The sequence below is a fragment of the Sardina pilchardus genome, chromosome 16, assembly GCF_963854185.1.
Source record: "Sardina pilchardus chromosome 16, fSarPil1.1, whole genome shotgun sequence".
In the NCBI taxonomy this organism is placed as follows: Eukaryota; Metazoa; Chordata; class Actinopteri; order Clupeiformes; family Clupeidae; genus Sardina; species Sardina pilchardus.
The window spans coordinates 9,006,705-9,030,829 of NC_085009.1; the positions used below are offsets into that span (position 1 = coordinate 9,006,705).

At 40.2% G+C, this 24,125-nt stretch overlaps 1 protein-coding gene across 1 annotated transcript; it reads left to right on the plus strand.

Moving 5' to 3' along the window:
• The first annotated feature begins 14,723 nt into the window (after nt 1-14,723).
• LOC134059504 (erythroid membrane-associated protein-like) lies at nt 14,724-23,411 on the plus strand. Its single transcript, XM_062515939.1, has 4 exons — nt 14,724-14,902; nt 14,988-15,149; nt 18,360-18,395; nt 22,817-23,411. Exons 1-4 carry the CDS (start codon nt 14,752-14,754, stop codon nt 23,368-23,370), a joined length of 903 nt encoding a protein of 300 aa, XP_062371923.1. The 5' UTR covers nt 14,724-14,751; the 3' UTR covers nt 23,371-23,411.
• The last annotated feature ends 714 nt before the right edge of the window (nt 23,412-24,125 follow it).

The window sequence follows — 24,125 nt, forward strand, 5'->3', positions numbered from 1 at the left end:
GGGTGCGTGTGTGTGCCAGAGACGCATCCAAAACTGAGTGCACCCTGACTGGGCTGTTTCGCTATATCAACCGATACGTTGTCAGTGTAGGCGGGCTTTTATCTCTTTTCTCCCGAACTAAATTAATTAGTTCAATGTACATGTTACAGTAGCGTCATGGCAGAGTCTTGCACACTGCACTATGACTTTAGCATCGCCCATGGTGGATTAAATGATTGCAAAAGGTGAGTTTAACAAGTGTAATTTCATTGGCATATTCTAAAAGGCTGTAGAAGGATATAGCCTACAGATATTTTATTACCAGTTCCTATCTATAGGCCTTCCTTATTTGGTATAGGCTACTGACTAGACATTATTGAACAAACATACTCATCTGATAGATAGATAGATAGATACTGTAGATAGAAGGGGAAATTCAAGCCAAGGGGAAATTCAAGAATCTGTAGGCTATTAGGCTATCTCAGTAGGTTAAAGTATTTTTTAGATACCTCCCTGAAATCACTTTTTGCAGGTTGTGATGTCTTAGCCTATATATTGTAAACGTTACTGCAATAAAGTGAATATTGGCAAAACCGGTTGCCATTTTTATGTTGAGGGGGCGGGGGGCTTAGTTTAAAAAGTAACTAAGTAATCTAACTTAGTTACTTTTAAAATCAAGTAATCAGTAAAGTAACTAAGTTACTTTTTAAAGGAGTAATCGATAGTTAGTAATCGGATTACTTTTTCAAAGTAACTGTGGCAACACTGCCCATGGGTCTTGACATTGTCTGTTGCTTATTCTACCAGAGGAACACATTATAGAGAGACAAATGTAGCTATGCTCTTTATACAGTATGTCTTTGTACTTGTATATGACTATATTGGTCATGTTGACATTCTCAGTGATGGGCCATTTACTGACTGCTACTTCCTCTCTGAGTTTCCTGTAAAGAGCAGTGCTGGTGGTCTGCTACTTTACCTCAGCCACACCAATATGTACAGGAAGGACCAGAGTATGAGTGCAAAAGCACACAGCTTCAGCCAACACAATGAGATGGAGATGACTAAAGTTGTTTACAGAAATGTTCAAACTTTTAAACAAGGTTCCCCTGCTGGCAGCGATGATGAAGAAGCATACACCAGTTTGGTGTTTAAAAGAACAGATCACTCTATCCTTGCTCAGGATGGCCAAATCCAACACTTTGGTAAATATGAACATTATCATAACTTTTATCATTTATCTATTGTACATCACTCTCATTGCACAATCCAATCTATAGGCTACGTAGATTTTTGCATTATATACGTCACCAAAAATGTTAATAAATATTTGAACTTTAAACAGAAATCACAAGTATAGGAAACTATCAGAAAGTGTCAAAGCTGCATATGCCACATCAAAGGAGCCAGTAATGTTGTAAATTTGTCAAAAGGGCTTCTCCACCAAAATGCTTACAATTTCAACGGGCCATAGTTTAGAAACTATTACTGATACAGACATTTCTAGGTTCAGCAAAAGAGAACCTGTGATTTGTTCAGACTTTGAGTGAACCTCTGTGAACCTCTGGTTGATTTGACATTAAATGACCCTGTTGTCAACTGAATTCTCTCAACATACGCAAAGTATTCTCATATGTGATGTTCTCCTCAGGTCCCTACAAACTGGCTGTGGTGTTTCTTGGGCTGCTGTGTGTTCTCCTTTTGGCTGTCATCACAGGAGTGTGCATCAAAACTGAAGAAGTAGGGCAGTTACAGCTTAGGTACAATAACCTGACTGAGGAGAAAGACCAGTTAGAGATCCTTAATAACAACTTGATCAGAGCGAATAAACAATTGAGTGCTGAGAAATCTCTGCTAGAAACCAACATCAGTGCCCTGGCTGGTGAGCGAGATGAACTACGTCTTTACAAACTTGGTGAGTGCAATTTTCATGCAATTTTGGACAGAAACGATAAACCTAAAGCCAGGCAAGCAGACTGTCATCTGACTCCAAGCCACATCACTAAGTGAGTGTACCAACTTTTTCAGCTCAGCCCATTGTATTTCATATCCGTGCAGGGCATAGAGACTACAAGCCAGCCAGAGTTTCTCAAAGCTAACGTGCTGGTTATGCTTAGTGGAAGAGTTAGTGAGTGGTGGCACTCTCACTGGATATGGAGTTTGAGCACATTTTTTTTATTAGATTATTGCTTTGACGCGTTTCTGTGATCAAAATGAAATCAAATCAATTTTTTCAAACTCCTCTTAACACTTGTGCACCACCAACGATGGAAAACATCTGATGACGGGAAGGTTCATGCAATCGATGCATTAGATTTATGAATATTGCAGAAAATACTACAGAGTAATTTGACCCCATTACTGTAACAGAAGATAGTTTCCTTCATATTTAGCTTTGCCATTGGTCGCAACATATAGCATTCAAGCCCTGCCTGTAAAAGTTGGCAAGATATACAGTAGGCACTGTCAAACATTAATGATATATTGCTTGCTCTATACTTCTGTAACCACTTTAAATGATGCACACATACTGTATGCTTACTGTGCTACACTCTAAACTTAATCCACATATAAAGGTTAAGACAGAAGTCGATTTTATATTTGTGTTTTGTTGAAATTTTGAGTATAACCAAATTGCTCAGTTGCATCTGAGAAAACACTTACGGTAACTAAATTGACATTTCGACATGATGTATTAGAATACCAATAGTCTAGAGGTTACAGGTCTACAGTTTTTTCACAATATCTTAAATATAATATAAATTCAAACACTAATATAAACACTAACCACCACAAACCCTGCAAGAACATCCCTTGGTTTTAAAGCCTCTGACACTAGCATTAGATAATGCTATAAACTTCCCTGAGGTGTGATGTGTGTTCTATAAAAAAAAAAGACCAGTCCAATAGCCTACTCCACATATTGTTTGCATAACTGCCGCTCCTGTTAGAGATCCAGAAGTCACTGTGTAGGCAAGCACAGCACTAGTCCATGGAATTTGACTCAGGTGGCCATGGTCCAGTGGAGGTTGATGATCAGTGGAGTTGTTAGACTGAACTCCAGATGCCCCGCCCCATTCTGAACCTTCTGAGTCAATCTGCCAAATTCCACAAACAGGCTCAATCGTCAAAATTTCGGTCTCTAACACTCGTTTTCATGCTAGGCAATACAGAAAACGGCCTTAAAGTGTAAAATACCGAACTATTCCTTTAAAGCTATAGACCCCAGAGCACGTTTACACAGCACACTATTTAAGCTATAGGCCCACAGCAAGCCCACAGCAAGCCTACAATCCAGCCACTAGCTGGGGCTGGAGTGACAGCGGGGCCATACTAGCCCTAAGAATTAGTTGTTAGCTGATATTAGGCACAATAGTCAAGACAAGAGATTACAAGTGCATATACAAAGAGTTGAGTGGCACCCCAGATTGCAATTACTTTGGTCAATCAGTAAGGATCCCAAGTTGAAAACAACTGTTATGAAGGCCTGGCAAAGAAGACCAGTTCTTCAGTCTTGTGATGGAGATTACTTTTTTACTTTTACTTTTTTATTTAGCACTTAGTCAGAGAGTACAAAGAAGAAAACAAGACCAATTCAGTGCAGGAAGAGGCAGTAGGCCCAGGCTGGCTTATATGAAGCCTCCACCAGAAACTTGAATGCATGAGTTAAGAAAACCAACCCTGGAATGAACAAGTGAGAGAAATGGGAAGGAAAGAGTCAGAGAGTAGAGTAGTCAGAGAATAGATGAGCAGGAGACCCAAGGATGTTCATGCTCAGAAGAGCACTAGCAGTAGAGAAGTAGAGACCAAACAGGTTTTTTGAGGCCCTAAAATAACACTCTTGCTGTCAGGCCCCAGGGAGTTTTCAGTTGCAGTTACTGCCTTTTGCCACTAGATGACCTCATTTGTACAATTTTTTGTCTTTTTCTCATTTTTGGAAAGTTTCTCTGCTCGTGTGTTTGAGTGATACTCTGTGATTGTTAATGAGTCAGGGTATTTAAAGAGCATATGTATGTCAGTGCCTTTGTTGAGTTATTTTGTGTGCCACCCGTGTCGTAAGTGTACGCTTAAAGGGATTATCCGGAGTAAAATGCACTTTAGATCAATTTACGGATGATTATCCGGATGATTTTACACCGGATAATCCCTTTAACTTTGCCCTTTGCATCGCTATTACCTAGCAACTGCAGAGTAATTAAACTAGAAACTGCATGGAAATTACTTGTAATAAGTGGTAACAAGGGATTTTTACCATGAAATTACATAGAAATTATCATACAATTACTACCTTATTAGCGATCTGTAACGTAAAGTGTTACCGTAATCTTAATGTTGATGGTTATGGTTATGGTTATGGTTATGGTTATTTAGCAGACGCCTTTGTCCAAAGCGACATACAAATAAATAACAATACAAATTAAATAACAGTGAACAATTACAAAAAGGGAGAATAGCAATATTATCAATAAACAATCAATTAAGCACTAACCTAATGAGAAATAAAACAATGAAATGAGAATTGCAATCAAATAAGTCACTCAGTTAATTATAACAATAACTATAGTATGGTATGGCTAAATTTAAGGACAATAGCAGAATAAATGTCAAATTCTAACAATGGACAAATTATAATAAAACAATACTATTATACAAACCATAACACATAACAAACGCTCAAAAGACTAAGTGCATATTAAACAAATATGCCTTAAGACCCCTCTTGAAAGATCCAAAACTGTTGCTGGAACGGAGAGCACTGGGCAACTCATTCCACCAACACGGAACCACTGAAGAATAGGATCTACAGTTTGACCTAGCATGAATGGTTTGTCGACATAACAGACGCTCCTCAGAAGATCGCAATGGGTGGTTGGGAATGTACATCTTGATCAAAGAACTGAAGTAGCTAGGAGCAGATCCAGTCAGTGTCCTATAGGCCAGAGTGAGAGATTTAAATTTAATTCTGGCTACTATAGGGAGCCAGTGGAGAGTAACTGATATGGCTTTAAAAATGGCAAGTCACATAACAAAGGGTTTTACATTATTATGTGACTTGCATTGAGCTCAATGAGCATCAAACAGGCTAATAGGCTAACTGAACAAAACTGAACAAAACACCATGCCAATCTCTAGGTATGGTGAAGGGTGTGTGATGATGTGGGCCAATTTTAGTTCTAAAGACCAAGGGAACTTTATCAGGATGCATAGTATCCTGGATCCATGCAATAAGTGGCCTTTAAAAATAAAAAGCTGCCTGCCTCTATGGGAATTGAGCACATAGGGTTAACATAGGGGTGCCAATGCTTATGACCCCAGTATTTTAAGGAAAAACATTTATGTATTTATGATACATATTCATTCACAAAGATTGGTGTCCTTAAAAGTTGGATTTATCCTCATTTTATTACTTAAGGCATTAAGATCAATGTCCAAAAGATGATTTTATATTCCTCTTTTTAGTCAACTTTAGCTTGGGGTGCCAACACTTTCAGCCATGTATCTCTATTTTGAGAGGTTGCTAGTTTGTGCTCTAGTGGGAGTCTGTGGGGTTGAGAGGCTCTGACAAAAGAATATGACAGCACGGGTCTGCTTTAACAGTTGTACAACATGCATTAACCAGGCAACAACTGAGAATAGCGACACATAGAAAAACAATATGCAGACTCTCTGTATGTCTTACCATTTCATAAGTTATAAGTGATGGTTCCAGGTTCAAAGGTTATTTGCTCTGCACATTGTCTGCTCTCTAATCCAACTATCTCAATCATACAGAAGATTTGTCTTTGACTATATTATTCTTATTCATTCACAGAATCACATGACATGAGGAGAATTAAAAGTCATGCAGGTACCTTTTAAACTATGACAATCATCACATTTTGTGTTGTTGACTCATCAAACATACTTTGTTCTTTTCTGTTAAAAAAACATAATGTATTGTATTAGATTCTTAAAGGTGACATAGAACGGAAACCATGTTTGTCTTGGTTTTGATGAATTAGGGGAGGTTGTGCACAACCAAAACGCTCATGAACATGAGGCATGGTTGTGCCCTCCTTCCTATGACCATTTCAATACCCAGCCTAAATATAAGGTTTTAATTGGGTTTGTAAAAATGCAATTGAGTTTATTTTGTATAAATCAAAGTTGAATATATACTATTTTAACATCAGAGAACACAGTACAATACTTGTAGCCTGGCAAGCCAAACTATACAGAAATGTACTGTATAGTCTGGGGTCGGACCATTCACAGAGCTGAAGCCTGTGGGTGGGATGAACAGTGTCTTCAAACTGCCTCTGCACGTAATAGGCCAGCATTTGTGACCAATCGTAGCTGGTCGGCAAAACGGCAAATATATCCTTCTTTAAAACAAATGACGAGTGCTTCTTTCTGCTCAACCTTCAAAGAAAAGCCCAAGTCTAACTCTCCCAAAGCCGATTCAAACGAGCGCGCTTCGTTAGCCTCATCCATCTTTCATTTTTCTCTATGGTTGTGCAACACGGTCTCACACCCAACTCGTCGAACGAGGACGCATGGTCCAGCCCCCTGGCGTCAATATCAGAAGCCGAAGGTGAGCTAAGGCGGGCTCAAGGACTCCGTATACAGATAGAGCGTTCTGATTGGACCGACTGGCCTGGAGTCGAACGCAGGCTTGGCCTCAACCTACCCTACCATCCCGCTAGGCAAAAATACTTTTGGCCGCGAGGGTGCATCTAGATTTTTAGGCTATACTTGATTACAGTTTTTCACAATTGCTAGAACACATTTTTCAGAACTCTTTACCTTTTTCTCAAAACTGTGAACACAAAACTCATTTCTCAAACTACATTCTCGAAACCCTTCAATCTTGTTGCAAAACTGAACAATCACCTCAAAACACTTTTAACTTTGCTCAAAACTAACTAATGGTCTCAAATCATTGAACACATCAGGCAAAATTAGACTCCTGCAGAGCAGTGATAAGACAATACACCAAACAATGGAAGACACAGTTTTCAGGGCAGGGTTTATGGCTCCTGGAGGAATTGTATTCATTCTACATGTAATTTGAAAAATAAAATATCACAATGAAAATAAAGTATAAGGACTTATATCACTCTATACTCATATCCTCTATGAAGATATAAATCAATAGTTTTGTAAGTGAACAGAAAGACAGGCCAATACTGTACTGAATATGATTTGTACTGTGATGCCACAGACTCTGATAGTACTGTAAGTATGCAATACTGTGATATTGTATTGTGTCTGAATTTATACTTACAGTACTTGGACATACTGATAACTGCTCTTTCACTCTCCCAGAGTTGAGCTCAAAGGGTAGTACTGTAAGTGTGCAGTAACATTGGACGTTCGGTGATTGCTGTAGTGTATGATAATGGACATCTACGCTATTCCTGTTCTGTAATCTGAATCTTTGGATTATTGAAGCCACAGAGAAACTGCTGATGTTGGGTTGGACCATGAAGTCCTGCTTCTCTCATTGGCATTCCATGAACCAGAACATGGTCAATGATTGTTGCCCAAATTTCATCATTTACAGTATTGCAACTCTCGGGACTCTTTGTCTTTCCTCTCATCCTCTTCATCCTATACCTGCACCCTCCTCTTCCTTGTACCCCACCTCTACTGTAACACGCACTTGTTCCCTACGTCTCTGTCAACTCTAAACTGACTTACATGTATATTGGTTGTCACATCAATAGACACAAGTGTTATCAATTTTGAGAGGTAGTGTTCAAATGGAGACAACTGTCCTTTAATTGTGTTCAACTTCCGCCTTCTTTGGTTATCAATTTAATTAAGAAGTGCATCAGAATGCACAATGTGTTCAGAGTTTTGCAAAAAGGGTTAATGAGTTTGGTAAAATGGGTGAAATGGGTGAAAGTAGTCTATGGTTTTGCCAAAAAGGGGAGTAATTCAACAATTGTGTTCAGGCATTTGAGAATTTGATTCAGAGAATGGGGTTTAGTGTTTGAGCAACTGTGAAAAACTGTAATGCATTCTATGTCCTCTTTAAATATATCGATTAACATGAGTGAATGAAAAGCAGTCAACAAGTACTCAACATGAGAACTCCTAACTGAGATGGTTGAGAGAATGGCAGAAGTATACAATGCTGTCCTCACAGCAAAGGTTGGCTGTTTTGAAAAGTTTGAAATATAAAACATGTTACTCTGTTAAGGCCTACTCTGTTGTTGTTTACAGTAATACATAACCTCACATGACATTAGGCGTGTTCAGTTTTGTTCCACAACGTTAGATAATCAGAAAAAGAAAGACCCATAAAAGAGTAGATATTTACAAACCTTTGACTGAGGATGTTGTGTGGGATTTTTATTGTGCTTGGGCTATTTTCAACGAGTAGTGTCCACCTGTGTTATACCTGTTCTAAACAGAAGACAGGTACAGTACGTCTGTCTTTGTAAATGAGAGATAACTTGCCACGCCACTAGAAATCACTGAAGGTATTAGGCAACCCGGACCAAACTAAATGTGCTTATCAAGAAGCTCTCAGCAAGATAATGGGTTTTAATAGCACACATTAGGACTAACGGGAAGGCTACACTGGGCACGTTACTGAAGTGTTCTGTTCACGTTGCATCTGCTGCAACGATAAGTTTCCACTATGATCAATGGAACTGGCTACACCAGAGGAGAGCAGTGCATATGTTAGACAAAAGTAGACCAGTCTTCTAAAATTGTTTTTTTTTAACAACGTTGTAAACGGAACACTTCAGTTATGTGCCCAGTGTCGTCTCCCTGTAATAATGGCCATTTGGAACATGCACAGGTTAGGCTACGTAAGGGATAATGTATAGAACGCCGGTCATTATCGGAAAATAATTCCCGACAGGACGGACAGAACCCCGACGCGCAGCGGAGGGGTTTTGCTTCGTAGGCTACTGAAGGGAATTATTTATATGGCTACTTGCCAAAACGAAAAAATAAACTTATCTCAATGTGTCTTTAGCAATGACTTGGCTACCGTTTCGTGGCTTCCGCAACAACTAGCGGAGTGAATCCGTTGCCATTGGCAGCGGTCATTATACCTTCGGAGCGGTCATTATGCAAATAACGGACCGGTAGAACGTTGAGAGGCCCATTCAAAGTGAATGGGAGCTCCCTCAACATTCTAGAGAGCCATATAATAAATGGGTTATAGTCTCCAAATTACACTTGCATGTATCATTCTGTTCCAGATGAAATACATTTTCAGCTGCCATGTCTTTTTTTCTGTCTTAGTGTATGTGACTCTGGATCCTGACACGGCACACGCCAATCTCATCCTGTCTGCTGATGGGAAACAAGTGACATGGCGACACAAAGCAGAATGTCCCTGACAACCCCAAAAGGTTCAGTCCTGTTGTAAATGTCTTGGGAAAACAGGGGGTTTCTGCTGGCAAATTCTACTATGAGGTTCAGGTCAAGGGGAAGATTGGGTGGGACTTAGGGGTGGCCAGAGAGTCCATTACCAGGAAGGGAAAGATAACTGCCAGCCCTGGAAATGGATACTGGCTAATATGGCTGCGTAATGGGACTTATGCATCACTAGCTGGTACCCCTGTTCCCCTCTCCCTGAAAGAGAAGCCCCAGAGGGTGGGGGTGTTTGTGGATTATGAGGCAGGTCTGGTCTCCTTTTATGATGCAGACTGTTGGTATCATCTCTACTCTTTTACTAATGTTAAGTTCACTGAGAAACTTTACCCATCATTTTCTCCTTCTTTTAATTATGGAGGTAAGAACTCCTCTCCTCTTATCATCTCCTCAGTTCATATCTGCCCTATCAAGTAATGTATAATGATGGTGGATGTTTCATTATAGTCAGCAGCAGTTTATTACACCCCTTAAAATGTATTCTCAGCTCCTCCTAGTATATCTCAGATGTTTTTTTTTTTTTTTCTAAATGGAAAATCCCCTCATAGCCATAGAATAATTTATATGTATATTTGTTGCATACTGATACTGTAATTGATTGGCCATCATTCCAAATTAGAAATTCTTGGTCATGGCTGCTTATTTTTGCTTTGCTTATTTGTGTTGTAAAATGTAGCAGATATAATACAGAAGATTACAAACTTAGCTTTCAACGGAAGGGTTTTTAAGAATAAAAAGTTATTTTTTTTAGAGATCTTATGCAAATGAATCTCATCGCTTTCATAACCAACTTTTATTTGCATATTTCCCTGATTGTATGATTATTTAAGTTGTGACAACTCATATCCAGTGTACTGGATACTAAGGGTTGAACAGAGTATTCAAGTGCTCGGTCGGGTAATCAAAAAGTAACATCAATACTTGAGCTTTTACATTAAACTTGAAATCATGTCAACCACGCAATGCTAGACAATAAGAATATTTATGTGTTTTCATTGTTGTTTCTGAATTTTTCCTTTTATACATGTTTTATATGATAAAAATGTGTTTTTGTATTATGTGTCCTTTTTAGTTACTCACTGCACAGCACTTTGGTCAGTTTATGCTGTGTGTAAATGTGCTTTATGAATTTTAAAGTTACTTACTAATTTACTTACTTTTTTAAGACCCTGATTGATAAGCAATAGACATTTTAAAGTTATATAATGATGCAATGGTTTATGCTTGCTTGTATAGACAAATCTTCATGGACTGCATAAATAAGGATTGAAATGCATTGGACATTTTGGACAATAAATATACAATTTACAATCAAACATCTGTGCTTGATGGAATGTTATTTCCAAATTGTGTTCAACATACAGGTAAACGAAGAAATTACATTTTTTTCTGAAGTTTCCCACTTCAAAAGATGCAACAATGTATGAGTGCCGTGGCCATTCATTGAGTTTAAAATTAACTTAAGAATTTGACACTAAAGCTGAGACTCAACGCATCAAATTCAGACAGTCTTCAAGTTTTACGGATAGGCTCTTGCTTTAGCAGATGAATTTCTGTAGGCTATAAGAGTCGTGTACGAGGTTGAGGTAATTTCTGGTCTTCAGAGCTCAAAACGACCCTCAGTGCTGTATGTGGTTTGACACTTCTACAGCTGCCACACTGTCCTCAGACAACAGAGCATGTTCAGATTCATCAAGTTGGAAATGTGGGTTCCCAGTTAGGTACCTTGTTTATAACATGTAAGGTTGGAAGTTATAAACATTTTTGACAGTATTGCAAGGATTCAAATATTTAACGAGACTTCAATATCAATTTCCAGTTGACGACCCATTTAAAGTCACTCTCACAACCATAGCGGCAACAAAATACTGTAGCTCTCAGTTTCACGAAAGGCGTCATCAGTGGCCATAGTTCAAATGACTCTGTACGATTGGATAGTCCTTCAACCAATCAGACCAACTATCCGGGTGGATGTGCCTGGTGGGTAAGCTTGTGATTGGTTACAGCAAAAGAGGAAAGAAAGCAGGAGAGATAAATGTGCAGGTTTCCATGAGCTATGATCAGTGACATTTTAGAAAGGCAAATGTCATATCTGTGCTTTGTATACTGTAGGTAGCCTGGCTAGGGTGGGTCCCTCTAAATTCTGAACTAGGAGTGTATAGGAAGCTTTTGTTTTGTTTATGCTTCATCATCCCATAGGCTACACCGTGTGTGCAACATACCCACTATCGTTACCATAATTTGTAACTTACTTACATCATACCGGTGTCATTATGGCTGTTGTTTTTAATATTACCAGAGCAGCAAACTCACAAAAAAAATTATAATTATTTTGCACTTTTAAATACAGTGGGGTGTAAATATGTGCAATATTATTTTCACTATTTGAAAGTAAAATCAGCAGACAAGACACTGCATTTACAGTAACAAGTCAACCAATTTAATTTCTTTAGTTTTTCAAATTCAGAACAGACGTGCAAAGTTGTGCAAAATGTGCAAAATGGTGGTGGTGGTGTGGTGTGGTGTGGTGTGGTGTGGTGTGGTGGCTGCTCCTCACGTTCAGGTTCTGGTGACTGCTCATGTTCAGGTGAGCGCTCCTCACTCTCAGGTGCTGGCAGCCCTACAGAGGATGAACCTGTTATGAGAAAACAAATAGGCCTAATATAAGCTCACCATGTTAAATGTGTCATGTTATAATTCAAAATAAAACTAGAAAAGCACTCAGAGAGTGCAGACCTCCGCCTGTATTGTTCCTCCTATAGGTTGTCTTGTCATACATTTGAACTATTCAGATCGCCACCACGTGGCCATGCCATTATATGTGATATACAGTATATACTGTATATATATATATAACCATTGATATGCTTATTAATACTAACCATCATGACTTATATCAATACTAACCCACTCTATATTTCTTTTTTCCCCTATACCTCACCTGTGAGGTAAACCATTACCAGTCAGCCTTGTGCCAGGCCCTCATCACACCTGAAGTCCCATCCCTATGACTGCCCCACCATCGCCTGCCGTGGTCCCCTTGCCAGGAATTCCTGGCCCACGCATCCTAGCGACCCATTAGAAGAAAATTACTAATCCCTATGGACAATTTATTTCCTACACTGGACTATTTGAACTACTTGAACTATTCTGACACTAAAAATGACCTTACTACTGTACTGTAACTAACCCTAGGCAGATGGGTTGGGCCCTTGAGTTGTGGATCTGTACGAGATTTCTTCCTACTGTATATGTAACTCCAATTCTGGGGAGTTTTTCCTTGCCCCTGTTACTCATGGGCCCTGTCTGAATGTTTAACACTCTGTAAAGCGCCATGAGACATGTGTAATGTTTTGGCGCTCTATAGGTGAAATTGAATTGAAATTGAAATTGAAATGATGTTAACGGTACGCCATACAGTATGTGAACAAAACTAAAGGTAACTTTAGCCTTTACAGGGCTGTATGAGGCTAATAAACAGGTCCTAGTTAGGCATTGTTGTTGTATTATAAGATATTGCATGTGGATGTTGTTAGTACTAAAGGCTACTTTTTAGCAGACCAATGCACGAACCTAAGTGAAAAGGACAAATATTGTCATCGTTGCACGCAAGAGTTGGGGTGGGGGTGGTCAGAAGATGGGTGTGCGTACCATAGCATTCATTCCTGCAGGTGCCCCTGCCTTGATGCACACACCCACACAGACATACACTCTCTCTCTCTGTCTCTCTCTCTCTCACACACATACGGACACACACACACACACACACACACACACACACACACACACACACACACACACACATAAACTCACTTTTGCATGTCACTATTTTTAGTTGTAGTCTCACATCCTGGTTGATGCATGCTGTATGACTCTTTTAAAGCTGACCTGTGCCGTCATATCTTTTTTTCTCAGAGCCTCAACCCCACAGACCACCAGCTCTGGCATGGAGGTGTGAATCTAGAACACAAACTAGCAACCTCTCTAAATAGAGACATAACACCTTTAAAAAATAGAGCACTAAAGAGTATGCAGATAGAGTAGAGTAAATAACTCAGAGCTTTTACTTCAGTGGTCCACTCCTCACACACACACAAAGAGAAAAGGAATGGAATGTAAATATGTACATGTTATGTTATATACCAGCACCATTGGATAGTGCAGAACCTGCAGTTTCATGTGATATGCATGCGTTATCTTAGTGATGAGAATCAGTCCCATGACCCACATGGTATCCCAGACGCGTCTCAGGGCCTGTGCTTTGCAGCTAACTGAGGTTTGGACTGACATCACTGCCCATCACTGTCACTAGCCCAGGCAGCTGTCCCCACATGCTTTATAAGCACCTTCATTGTGCTGGTGCCAAAACACTCCACTGGAACAACACTGCACTGCAACAACACCATCCACTGCAACAACACTGCACTGCAACAACACTCCACTGCAACAACACTCCACTGCAACAACACTGCACTGCAACAACACTCCACTGCAACAACACTCCACTGCAACATGCCTTAATGACTTCTGTCCAGGTGCACTCAGCCCCATCATCAGGAAGTGCTTCAAGAGGCTGGCCCTGGCCCACCTCAAGACCAGCTTAACACCCACACACACACACACACACACACACACACACACACACACACGCACATACACAAACATAAAGTCACACACACACTGACAAGCGAACGGACACACAGAAAAGCACACATGTACACAAAAGCAAATCCACACATGCTCACACTCATTTACATATACAAACTGTGCAAGAGTAGAGGATGGAGTAGGAGATGGAGATAAATTGACAAGCCAGATTTATTATTGCGGAGAGAATGTACAGCACTGAGCAGTGGTCATATTTTTGTCACTTTGCGGTACATCTTTAAGCATAGGCAGTATGCTTCATTTACGTAATTGGGCATAGGACCTCATTGAAAGCTCTATCAGGTGTGTCGCTCTATTTTTAGCAGGTGAGTGAGTCAGGGAGGTGGTGGTGGGAGTGAATGTGGGGCCACAGTTCATCCAGTTACTGAGGGGCCAACCTTGGACCAATGGCTGAAGCTGAACATGCATTTTTGATCATTTCAGTATTATGTGAGGTGTGTCATTTGATAGAACATAGTCTTTCACTAGTTGCTATTGAGAACATCATCTTTCACTAGCTATTGAGTCTGTTGGATAAAATGCTGCAATGCTGCTGACATTTGAAGATTATTTTTACTCCTCAAGAGAAAGGGTGCACTGTTATTTTTGCCTTTGCTGTACACACACTTGACTTCCTCTTTAGATATTAGACATATCCTGCAGCACAGTTAAACACCCACTCTTTCCTGGTACAGACCAGCAGGTTCACACTCCACACTGACCAGATAGCAGAGAGAAATCAACATGTCTGGAGACATTTATGGAGATACAGAGTCTTCCAGTATTAATATAAGACCATGCAACAATATAGAAAATATGAATGCAGTTCCGAAAAGGTCTCAGCAAAGAATGAAGCACAGCGAGATCCAGGATCGTTCTGGGGGTCATAATCATGGTAATTATGCACTACATTATTCTGCAAGTCTCTTCATATTTTATTGTTCTACGCAAAGTATTCTCATATGTGATGTTCTCCTCAGGTCCCTACAAACTGGCTGTGGTGTTTCTTGGGCTGCTGTGTGTTCTCCTTTTGGCTGCCCTGATATGGCTGTACATCAAAACTGAAGAGGCAAGGCTTAGGTTAGAAACCAACATCAGTGCCATGGCTGGCGAGCGAGATAAACTACGGCTTTGGAAACTTGGTGAGTGCAATTTTCATGCAATTTTGGGCAGAAACTTAGCCTGGCTAACGCCTACCACTTCTCAAACGAGACGTGGTCTGGCAACCAGACGTTCATTTTCTCGTATTTGAAAAAAGGCCCAGATCCGTTCATTGGGCGCCACAGATGTCTATCAAATGCGCATAGCTCACCCAACTCGTTCGTATGCAACGCTAAGGGCTGCCATTGACATCAGTGTAAATCCTTTGGCGTCGAATGTAGACGCAAGAAGGCAACGGAAACTTCTCGGATGTTCTGTGAATGGTTCGCCAACATCAGGCGAACATTTGGGCGTTAGTTTCCAGACTGGCTTAGCAGCGGGATTGAAATCACCGCGCAAGGCAGTATGGGAACACCCAGGCTAGCAGAAACTATAAACTTAAAGCCAGGCAAGCCGGCATCTGACTCCATCCACATCACAAAAGTGAGTGTACCGATATCAATCTGCTTTGTTTTAACAGAGAGAATATTTGTATTGTTTTTACTCACAGAAATTATTTTTGTGCAGATTAACCAGAAACTACAGCCTTTTGTAAACAGAGTGTCAACTTTCTCAGTTCAGCCCATTATATTTCACATCATCAGAGCATAGAAACTAGCTAGCCAGTGTTTCTCAAATCTAATGTACTGGTTCTGCTTAGTGGAAGGGTTAGTGAGTTGGTACACTCTCACATCCTGTTATTTTTCAATATCTGATGTCATGTTGGTCAAAACGCGCTATGGGCCTACTGGTTCCTTGAACTAGCTGTCATCATAAGTAGTTGTCATAGTCTGTCTATATAAATGTGACCTGACCAAAATGTGTCTGTGATAGGACCCCAGGAGGAGATAGCTCAGACATATTACATGTATGTGCAACTGATTCCACTCTATTGGATGTTTAAGGACTCTCAATTAATGTTACCATTGACGGAAAACATCCAATGGGAAGGTTCATGGATAGATGCATTAGATCCCTGAATATTACAGAAAATGCTGCAGAGTAATTTGACTCCATTAAATAAGTTAATAACATACAATATTACCTTGCAATTTATTGTTTATGACTCATAGGAGATATACTGTATGAACAGTAGATAAAGGAATTATTATTATCACACTACATGTGAGATGAATCCAAAAGTTTTAAGCAACCAATAAGTAAAGAACTGATTAGATATAATCTAAACAGAAGAAAATTGAATACATGAGTTATAGAACACAACCAAACCTGGGATGAACTAATGAGAAAATGTGAAGGAAAGAGAGAGACAAAGAGAGTGAAAGAAGAGAGGAGCAGAAGACGGAGACCCAAGAATGTTCATTTTCAGCAGTAGAGTAGGCCTACCGTATTTTCCGGAATATAAGTCACACTTTTTTTCATAGTTTGGCTGGCCCTGTGACTTATAGTCAGGTGCGACTTATATATGAAATTAAACATGTTTTTGAATAATTCCGAAATGAAAGAGGAGTAAACATTATCGTCTACAGCCGCAAGATAGGCGCTCTAGACTTGTGATAACCAGAGCCGTTATAGGCCCAACTGTTCATGTGCATTTTTTCTCTCATTGAGGTTCATTGACTTTTTTATGTTTTTGGCTGGCCTGTTGAAATGGAATTATGTTTTTTTTGTTTGTTGTTGTTTGTTTGTTTTCTTTATTACCGTATAGTTGTTTACTTTTTGCAGGCATGAAAACTCCTCACCTTTCGGCGAAATTCGCCGTTTTGAATAAAAAAATAGGTGACTTACACGATTCGTGCAGATCCGATGAGAATGGGGGGGTCAAGGTGAATTGAATTTATAACTGAGTCATGCGCAGACGCTAACGCATCTTGAGGTGTTTCCAGAGCCGCGTTTAAAACGTGTCTGATCAGCAAGGGATGCGTGAATGTAGCCCCTGCCCTATGCGTTTAATAAACATTAGTGGAAGCTAATTGTTGACAAAGACACAACGCGAACAGAACGCGCAAGCCAAGTATAGCCTCCCTGTTGTGAGCGCAGATAGATGCGTCTGAGATGTCAGGTGGAATAGTGATCCTGGCGAGGAGAGATGCCGAGGGATTTCACAGGTGGGCTAGTTGAAACTTTCAACTTCTATTAGAAAAAGACGCTGAGACTAGTGTAGCAACGTAGCAGGTTTTCCTCTAATGTTCTGAAAGTTAGCGAAATTAGACAAACATGTGCAGTAGACATAACGAGTTATTTTGATGAAGAATACGTGCAGTTTGAACCATCTAGATCGGCAATAGGTAAAGCAAATAGGCAGACTTTATCAGTATATCAAAGGCTAGCGTGACAGTTGAATTAAATGCTCATATTGTCCAGAGACGTAGTTGATTGACATGATAATGCTGTCTTTAAGAAACGTGGGCCCTGTTACTCGAAGCACACTGCGCATAGACGTTACGCAAAGTCTACGCAAAAGACTCAAAACTCAAATGGTTCGCAAATGATTCGTAACGTAGCCAAAAAAAGTTGCGACTGCTTCAGACCACACGTAACGCACGTAACCGTTTGAGTTATGTGTGTGACTTGCGACAAGTTTCAGTTACACCCGGATCATTACGAGTTCGTAAGCCATGCGTAACGTAAATTTACATTTGATTGTCAAGTTGCAGGACCCTGATCAGAAGCCTAGTCTGTGCCTACAGGTAGCCTACAGTTTAACATGTAATATGAAGACAGTTCACATACCTTTATTGGTTGGTTAAACACACTAGCACAATATAAACCACAATCTGTAGTAGCCTAGGCTGCATGTTAAAACGTTTAAAAACAATTAAAAAATTAAAGCCTATCTACCCTATTTTATATAATAATATTAGTTTGAAATAGTGAGTGTCTCAAGCAAGTTTATTGATTACCTGGTTTGGTCCAACAAATATTCAGACAGGGGGGGGGGGGGGGGGCGAAGAGTCTTCTCACCTTTTTCACCCCTGACCCGTTTTCATGCCTGTTTTTGTCTTCTATGTTGTTGTTAAAAAATGCCAAAAAACCCAAACATTGAATACAACACAGTGACATCTAATCGTCCACAGAAATGAGAGTAAGAGTTTTAAAGTTGGTGTATAAATTACCACGGAATAGCCTAGGGCCCAAAGGAATATTGAAATCAATTCAAATCAATTATCAATGACCCCCAACGTAATCCAACTATCTCAATCCAGAAGATTTGTCTTTGACTTCATACATTTATTTGTATTTATTCACAGAATCAGATGACCTGAAGAGAATTAAAAGTCATGCAGGTACTGTACCAATTGTCACATTTTGTGTTGTTGACTCATGAAACATCCTTTGTTCTTTTCTGTTAAGAATTGTAATATATTGTGTTAGACTCTTCAAAATCACTTCCATTTACCTTCATGACTGTTCCTTCCATTCCATTCCATGACACTGGATATGATGATGCCAATAGTGCAAAGCAGTCATATGCTTCTCGACATGAGTGAAAGAAATGCCATACGGAATGCTTCTCGATTAACATGAGTGAATGAAAAGCAGTCAGCCAGTACTCAACATGTATGAGAACTCCTTCAGGACTGATGGAAAACAAATTCCAGTGTCTAACTGAGGTTTTTGAGAGAATCCCAAGAGTGTACAATGCTGTCCTCATAGCAAATGCTGGTTAAGGCATACTCTTTTGTTGTTTAATACATAACCCCACATGTGTTAATTCATAGGAGTCTTCAGTTGTGTTCTACAACAGTGGTCCCCAAACGTTTTCTTCAGAGGGCCAGCTCATTATGTCTGGCTCAAAGAGAGGGCCAGAGACTCAAAGTCTGTCAGTAGTAACTGATTATGCCATATCAATATACAGTAAAATGTACTTCAACATTGAAATAGCTCATGAAATACTAATAAAAAGACTTTAGCATTCCCACGTATATTTTATTCAAAGTGTCTGAACTCTGAACTCTGTGTCTTTGCGTACACAGCTCAAATTGTGAACAAGCGATATTCAACAAACTAGAAATGTGCATCTCCGCGGACGAGCTGCAAGAGTGGGCTTCCTCACCAGGGGGCAGTGTTGTCAACGCCTGAATAGCCCCCCATTCATTTCAATGGGACCGAAAACCGGAGAATAACGGGAATACCGGAAAAACGGCAACCGGCAGCCACCCGAAAATAACTGGCATAATACACCGGATGGGGCCTGATTTTTTAGTGTTGGAACCGCGTCGATAGCTCAAACGCTCTAGAGAAGAGGCATTCTCAAAAAGTGGGTGAAATGGAATAACTAGAAATGTGCATCTCCGTAGAGGAGCTGCAAGAGTGGGCTTGCTCACCAGGGGGCAGTGATATAAATGCCTGAACAGTCCCCTTTTCATATCAATGAGAAAACGCCTCTGGTGGAGCATGGTGGAACTACAAGGGTCTGAAAACAGGAATACCTGAAAAACGACAACAGGCAGCCATCAGACATTACAGTAACAAGCTACCTACACCGGATCGGCCTGATTTTTTAGTGTTTGAACCGCGTCGATAGCTCAAACACTCTAGGAGAAGAGGCGTTCTCAAAAATAATATTTTACTTAATAATAATATGAAGTAAACTTAAGAAGAACAAAAGATGGGCTTGCCTTGCAGCAAGCCCACTAATAATTTAAAATTTAAAGTAGTCAAGCTATGAGAGCTTTATGAAGTGCTGGAAGAAACATATATGAAACGACCACCATTCTAACTTTCACTCACCAGAGAACAGTGTGAGTTCTGCTGTCTTTGTGTGAACATTGAAACGAGTCAATAAGAATAGAAATAACTAGATGTACCGCAAAGAGATACACAATATGACCGCCGCTCAGTCCTGCACATTCTCTCTGCAAATATCAATCACGCTTTTGTTTCCATCGCCTACTCCATCCCCTATTGCAACTTTTATGTATGTAAATGAGTGTGTGCATGTGCGCTTGCTTTTGTGTATGAGTGCTTCTCTGTCTATGAGTGTGTGTGTGTGTGTGTGTGTGTGTGTGTGTGTGTGTCTGCTTGTGTGTGTGTTTTATGTGTCTCTATGTGTATATGTTCACTGTGTTCTTTGCCGTCACTGTCACTCCAATACCAGATCACACACTCACACACACACACATGCCCACGAGTGCACACACACACATACGCAGGCAAACACACATACACACACACACACACACACAGGCACACACACAGATACACCCACAGAGAGAAAGAGAGAACACACACAGAATACACACAGATAACACAGAACACACACAGACACAGAGAGAGAGAAAGAATGAGAACACATACAGAATACAAACAGAGCATGCACATACACACATATACATCTGTGTGTGTGTAAGGTGTGTGTAGGTGTGTGTGTGTGTACTGTGCATCTGTGTGTGTGTGTGTGTGTGTGTGGGCGTGTTTGTGCATGTGTTTGTGTAATTTGTTATGTACATGTGTGTGCTGGTGCGTGTGTGTGTAGGTATGTGTCTGTGTGTGTGTATTTATGTGTGTGTGTGTGTGTGTGTGTGTGTGTGTGTGTGTGTGTATGTGCCTGTGCTTGTCTGTGTTTGTGTGTGTGTGTGTGTGTGTGTGTGTGTGTGTGTGTGTATGCCCGTAGCATCCAGCACCCAGAGCAACCATTCTCTTTTAAAACATATATATTTGGAAACTAGTTCATTAAAGGTGTCTAATGGTGTCACTTATATGTTTCTAGGACAAAAACTAGCAGAGATGTGTGTTTGGAACAGTTTTTCAAATCCCCAGCGGGGGATTTAGACTCCAGAGGGTTAACACCACCATCTACAGGCCGATGGGTATACAGTCCTGAATGTACACATAAATCAATTTATTGTATAGCCCCCCATGAATGAAATTCCACAAAACGTGGCATATTCCCAGGGGGTGTCAGGTTCATCATACACATGAAATTTGGTGCAGTTCATAACATCTCATCTGAAGATAGGGGCAATTAAAGCAATATTACATTGCATTTTCAATTTTTACCAGGGGGGTGCAAATCACAAATGACTGGTTATAAGCTAAGTTGATGCAAGCTCTTGAGACCAACATACCATAAACCTTTTGTCATCCTCGGCGCCACGGTTCAGGTAGTTATGTAGGAAAAACTGTCATTTTTGGGCTTCGGGTGGGGGCAGCGCGGGGGTGGAGTGACCCCTGGGGACGAAACAACATTTTCCCACAGAAGTCTACCTGGGCTACATGCCCACCAAGTTTCATGTGCTCCGGTGTTACGGTGTCCCGGGAATCGTTGACGAAAAATTCAGGATCGATGACGGGGAAAAAATAATAATAAAAAAAAACTAAAAAACAACTATATGACCGCTTCGCTAGCTATGCTAGCGGCGGTCATAATTATCCCTGAAAGTCCCAAAAATATGACTTGAATAAAAGTTAGGCCTTTTAGCAATTCATTGATAAACTTTTAGAATACGTTGAACACTGATGCAGTCAGCATAGGCCTATCTGACATCATTTGCAGGTAGGCCTACATTTCATTCTGTTTTCAATGGCTAACTCGAATCAGCACCAAAACAACCATCTGTGGATAAAACAGTCTTACATGTGTACTGTTAAGACTCGTCATAGAGAATGAATGGGGAAATTACGGAGATTATAGTCTGGCGATGTCATAGTCCTGTGCAGGCCGGATGCTACAGTATATACCACAGACATGTTTTGGGGGGCACCCAAAATAAGGTGGCGGGCCGTAGTTTGGGGACCACTGTTCTACAATGTTAAGATAACTAGATATACCGCATAGCGGTACACAATATGACCACTGCTCTGTACAGCAAATTTTCACCACAAAAATGAACGATGCTTGTCAACTTTCCTGTATCTTCTGTTTCTGCAATTTATATGCAGACATCTCCTACTCTTGCAGCTCATGTGTATATAAATGATTGTGTGCATGTGTGAGTTTGCTTTCATGTACAAGAGTGTGTGCGTGCGTGTGTGTGTGTGTGTGTGTGTAATCCATGGATGTGCGTGTATCTGTGTGTGCGTGTGTGTATGAGTGTGCATACCTGTGTGTGTGTGTGTGTGTGTGTAAATGTGACACTGTCATTCTTAACCAGCAACCCTTCGCTCTATAGCACCATCTGCAGGCCAATGGGTCTACAGTCACTAAATGTACACATAAATTAATTATGGCCACCGCTAGCGTAGCTAGCATAGCGGTCATATCGTGATTGTCAAAGTTTTTTTTTCTTCCGTCATATGAAAACACACAGATGAAATTTGGTGCAGTTCATAACATTTCATCTGAAGATAGGGGCGATTACAGCAATATAATATTGCATTTTGATTTTTTATCATGGGGGTACAAATCACAAATGACACAAATGGTTATGAGCTAAGTTGAAGCTGAGACCAACATACCATAACCATTTCATCATCCTCGGTGCCACAATTCAGGTAGTTATTTAGGAAAAACTGCATTTTTTGGAGTTTCGGGGGGGCCAGCGTGGGGATGGAGTAAAAAAGTAAACCAGTCTTCTATATATTTTTTACGCTTTGTGATAAGAACGCTTCAGTTACACGCCCACCGTCTTCCTGTAATAACTTATAACATGCACACACAGGTTACATGGGTTAGTTTCTATAAAACATTCTTCACAAAAGAAAATTGTATCATTTTGTTTCAGATCAAATACATTTTCAGCTGCCATGTCTTTTTCTGTTTTAGTGGATGTGACTCTGGATCCTGACACAGCACATGCCTCCCTCATCCTGTCTGCTGATGGGAAACAAGTGAGATGTGGTGACACAAAGCAGAAAGTCCCTGACAACCCCAGAAGGTTCAGTCTTGTTGTAAATGTCTTGGGAAAACAGGGCTTTTCCACGGGCAAATTCTACTATGAGGTTCAGGTCAAGGGGAAGATTGAGTGGACCTTAGGGGTGGGCAGAGAGTCCATGATCAGGAAGGGAAAAATAACTTGGAGCCCTGAGAATGGATACTGGACAATATGGCTGCGTAATGGGACTGAGTATAAGGCATTGGACAGTACCCGTGTTCTCCTCTCCCTGAAAGAGAAGCCCCAGAGGGTGGGGGTGTTTGTGGATTATGAGGCAGGTCTGGTCTCCTTTTATGATGCAGACAGTTGGTATCATCTCTACTCTTATTCTAATGTTACCTTCACTGAGAAACTTTACCCAGTCCTCTGTCCTAATCTTAGTCATGGAGGAAAGAACTCCGCTCCTCTTATCATCTCCTCAGTTCATATCTGCCCTATCAAGTAATGTATAATGATGGTGTACTGTATGTTTTATTAAAGTCAGAATTCAGCATGTTTATTACTCCGGCCAAGGAGGTTATGTTTTCATCGGGGTTTGTTTGTTTGTTTGTTTGTTTGTTTGTTTGTCTGTTTGTTAGCAAGATAACTCAAAAAGTAATGGATGGATTTCGATGAGATTTGTCTGTATCATATCACCGTCGGGATTGGCGTGGTGGCAATCTGAATAGTTTAGGTTCAAATGTATGACAACCCAGGAAGAACAATACAGGCGGAGGTCTGCGCTCTCTGAGTGCTTTTCTAGTTACATATGGAATGTTTTTTGTGTAAATAAATGAAATGTGAAATAAATCGATAAATTAATAGATAAAAGATTCAATGTGAGCCATATATTGACATTGACATTCCTTAATGCACTTGATAATGCACACCTACATCTATTCTCTGCTCCTCCTAACATATCTCAGAAGGTTCTTTTCATTCATGGAAAATCCCCTCATGTCTTTGAATTGGTTTATACTGTATATTTGTCGCATACTGATACTTTAATCGATTGGCCATCAATCCAAAGTAGAAATTCTCGGTCATGACATTGACTGCTTATTTTGCTTTGCTTATTATTTGTCTTGTAGATATAATAAAGAAGATTGCTAAATTGATTTTCACTGGAGGGGATCTTTAAGAAATAAACTAGCTATTTCTTCATAATGTTAAACACCAAATAGTCTGATCTCATGCAAATTAATCTCACCGCTTTCAAAC